The sequence below is a fragment of the Frankliniella occidentalis genome, unplaced genomic scaffold (genome assembly GCF_000697945.3).
Source record: "Frankliniella occidentalis isolate FOCC.00 unplaced genomic scaffold, Focc_3.1 Scaffold314, whole genome shotgun sequence".
Lineage (NCBI taxonomy): Eukaryota > Metazoa > Arthropoda > Insecta > Thysanoptera > Thripidae > Frankliniella > Frankliniella occidentalis.
This window is the reverse complement of record NW_026267439.1, coordinates 42,136-44,903: the sequence shown is the minus strand read 5'-3', so window position 1 is coordinate 44,903 and position 2,768 is coordinate 42,136. Positions and strand designations below refer to the sequence as shown.

At 47.9% G+C, this 2,768-nt stretch overlaps 1 protein-coding gene across 1 annotated transcript in view; it reads right to left on the bottom strand.

Annotated features, from left to right (window-relative positions):
* Positions 1 to 7: 7 nt before the first annotated feature.
* The window catches only part of LOC113215917 (zinc finger protein ZFP2-like), a gene marked incomplete at its 3' end in the record, with an annotated part of 16,057 nt that continues 13,296 nt past the window's right edge, over positions 8 to 2,768 (bottom strand). Inside the window, exon 2 of the mRNA XM_052273925.1 lies at positions 8 to 1,102. Coding sequence (XP_052129885.1) covers positions 8 to 1,102 — 1,095 coding nt within the window. The remainder of the gene's footprint in view (positions 1,103 to 2,768) is intronic.

Genomic DNA, 2,768 nt, shown 5'->3' with positions numbered 1-2,768 from the left:
TTCGGAGATGAGCTGTAAGTCGTGCACTAGCTACAAATGCCTTATTGCACACGACACACTCGAACGGCTTCTCGCCCGTGTGGGTTCGGAGATGAATTTTAAGTTTTCCCTTTTCTCCGAATTTCTTCTTGCACACAGAGCATTCAAATTCATCATGCCGTTTTCCCGGATGAACGCGAAGGTGAGAACGCAGACCGCTAGAATGCGCAAACTTCTTGTCGCAGAACGCACACTCATAAGGCTTCTCACCCGCGTGGCTGCGGAGGTGTAACTTGAGATTTCCACTCGTGGTGCACCTGAAGTCGCAGAGCGTACACTCAAAGGCCTTTTCACCGGTGTGGGTAAGGCGGTGTGCGCGCAGATGACAACTGGCTGAAAACTTCTTGTTGCACAAGTCACACTCGAATGGTCTCTGCCCTGTGTGGATACGATTGTGCGTTTTCAGACTGCTAAGTACCGAGAATTTCTTGTCGCACAATGTACACGCATAAGGCTTCTCTCCAGTGTGAGAACGTCCATGTACTCGGAGATGTGATCCAGTTAAAAAACTCTTGCTGCAGATATCACATTGAAACGGCTTTTCTCCCGTGTGTGTTCGAAGATGAACCCGCAAATTCGCACTGTTACTATGTTTTTTGTTGCACACAGAGCACGCATAGGTCTCATCTACAGTGTGGGTTCTGAGGTGTTTGCTCAGGTTTCCACTATCCCTGAATTTCTTGTCGCAGACCGTACACCCGAAGGGCCTCTCCCCGGTGTGGGTGCGGAGGTGTACCTTGAGACTTCCACTCGTGGCGCTCCTGTAGTCGCACACGTTACACCCGTAAGGCTTCTCTCCGGTGTGGGTCCGGCTGTGGATGACCAGGGCACTTTTATCTGAAAATCTCTTGCAGCACACGGTACATTCATAGGGTTTTTCTCCTGTGTGAATGCGAACATGTATTTCCAGATGACCGCTTTGCGAAAATTTCTTACTACACACAGTGCACTCGAATGGCTTTTCTCCCGTGTGGGTTCTCATGTGGATGGCGAGATTTCTCCGCTCCGCTTTCTTGCCGCAAACATCGCATGGCGTCAGCATGGTGATATCGATCAGAAATATCTGTAAAGGAAACCATTTTAAAATATTATTTTTTTTACTTTATCGACATATATGAGCTCATTTTTACGGCAGGAACGTGTCCTAGAATGACTTGGGTAGGAAATGTAGAGAGTTCCTCGGAAACGTCCTCAATCGTCCACACATGCACTGTGAACGCCAACGTACGTACATCCCCAGATTCAATCTCAATACTAAGTTGTTCTACAGGGTGGTCCACAGACCCCTCCCTTTCCTTTTTGCTTGTACTGTATCGCATGCGGTCGCGCGGGCGTATTGCATACTCACACGGGGCCCCAAGGCGCCACAGTGAGCGACGGTAGGCAAGCAGCCCGCCCGCACGCCTGCATGCGGTACAGTAAGCAAAATAAAGGACCTGAACCCTGTAAAACCACACTACACAAAACTTGCTGTCACTCTCCGCGAGCTTGTGGAGTGAGGTAAGTCGACTTAAACCCAGTTGCAAGGAAATTTTATCGAAAAAGTTGATAACTCGAATTGACTCCCCTGTCAATGCTTACACATAAATAGATATTTGATGCAGTTCGACTCCTTGCGCGGAAGAGAAGAACTAGATAAAGAAGTGAAGGATAGGATCCACGGCGCTTCCATATTTTTTTTTACCACTTAAATCAGTATTTTATTTTTCTTCTACAAACTTGATATTTTGCAGTTACCCCCTTTTCCCGCTTCCTGTTCCAACTCCAGAAGTGCGTGAGGCCTATGAGCCACCTGATATAGTCTGGAGCAGGCGGAGGAATTGGACTCACTAAGCTACGCTATCGCAGTGGTCGTACTGTACCTGAGGTCGATGACAGTGGGGTCGCTGTCAGTCTGCGGCCACGTCACGGAGTCGCCCTCGGACACGTCCCGCTCGCGCCTCTCAGCCAACTAAATAGAGAGGCCCCGGGCCCGACCCTCACCACAGAACACACAGAAGCAGAGATACCACTCCCAGCTTACGGGTTTGAGTCAATTCCGTACTACTAGCGCGCTCTGAAGAGCAGTACGGCCAACTACTGGGCGGGGCGGGGCGCTCAAACCCTCCAGCCGGCCGGCCGGCCGGCCGGCCGGCGGTCAGCCAGGTAGGCGTAGCGGGCGAGAGGGTGCCCGTGGGGCCTCCCCAGCCGCCCGCTGAGCTAATATTTCTTCCGCGGCTCACAGAAATGACCGTTTACAACAAATTTTACTTGGAAAACAATACCAGCACGGGAGTGACTCGATCGAGGTTTTGAAAATTGAAATCTATTGACTGATTCGGATTCTCTTTTTAAAAGAAAACGAAAGTTTTTCATGACCAAAGGCAATCAGAGTTGAAATAACGGATATATTGGTATCAAAACAGTACAAACAATGTCAAAAATGACAATACTTTTATTTTCAGTTTGGAGTCCATGACTCGCCTATTTCACCTCTGATCGTCACAGACCATAAGATATTTTTGGTTTACTTTCCCATGTGTAGTCCAACTGTGGCCCCAGAACTGAAAAGTAAAATTACTTCAAATTAACTGTCAAATCTGTTAAATCATGTTCCTCTATTAGATGTTAGTGGTTCAGTCTTCCAAATGTGTGTCATTTATTTTTAATAATATCACAAACTAAACCCAAACTCAAACCAACATCATTCCATGTCGAACTGCATCTACAATTACCCAATCCATTGAACA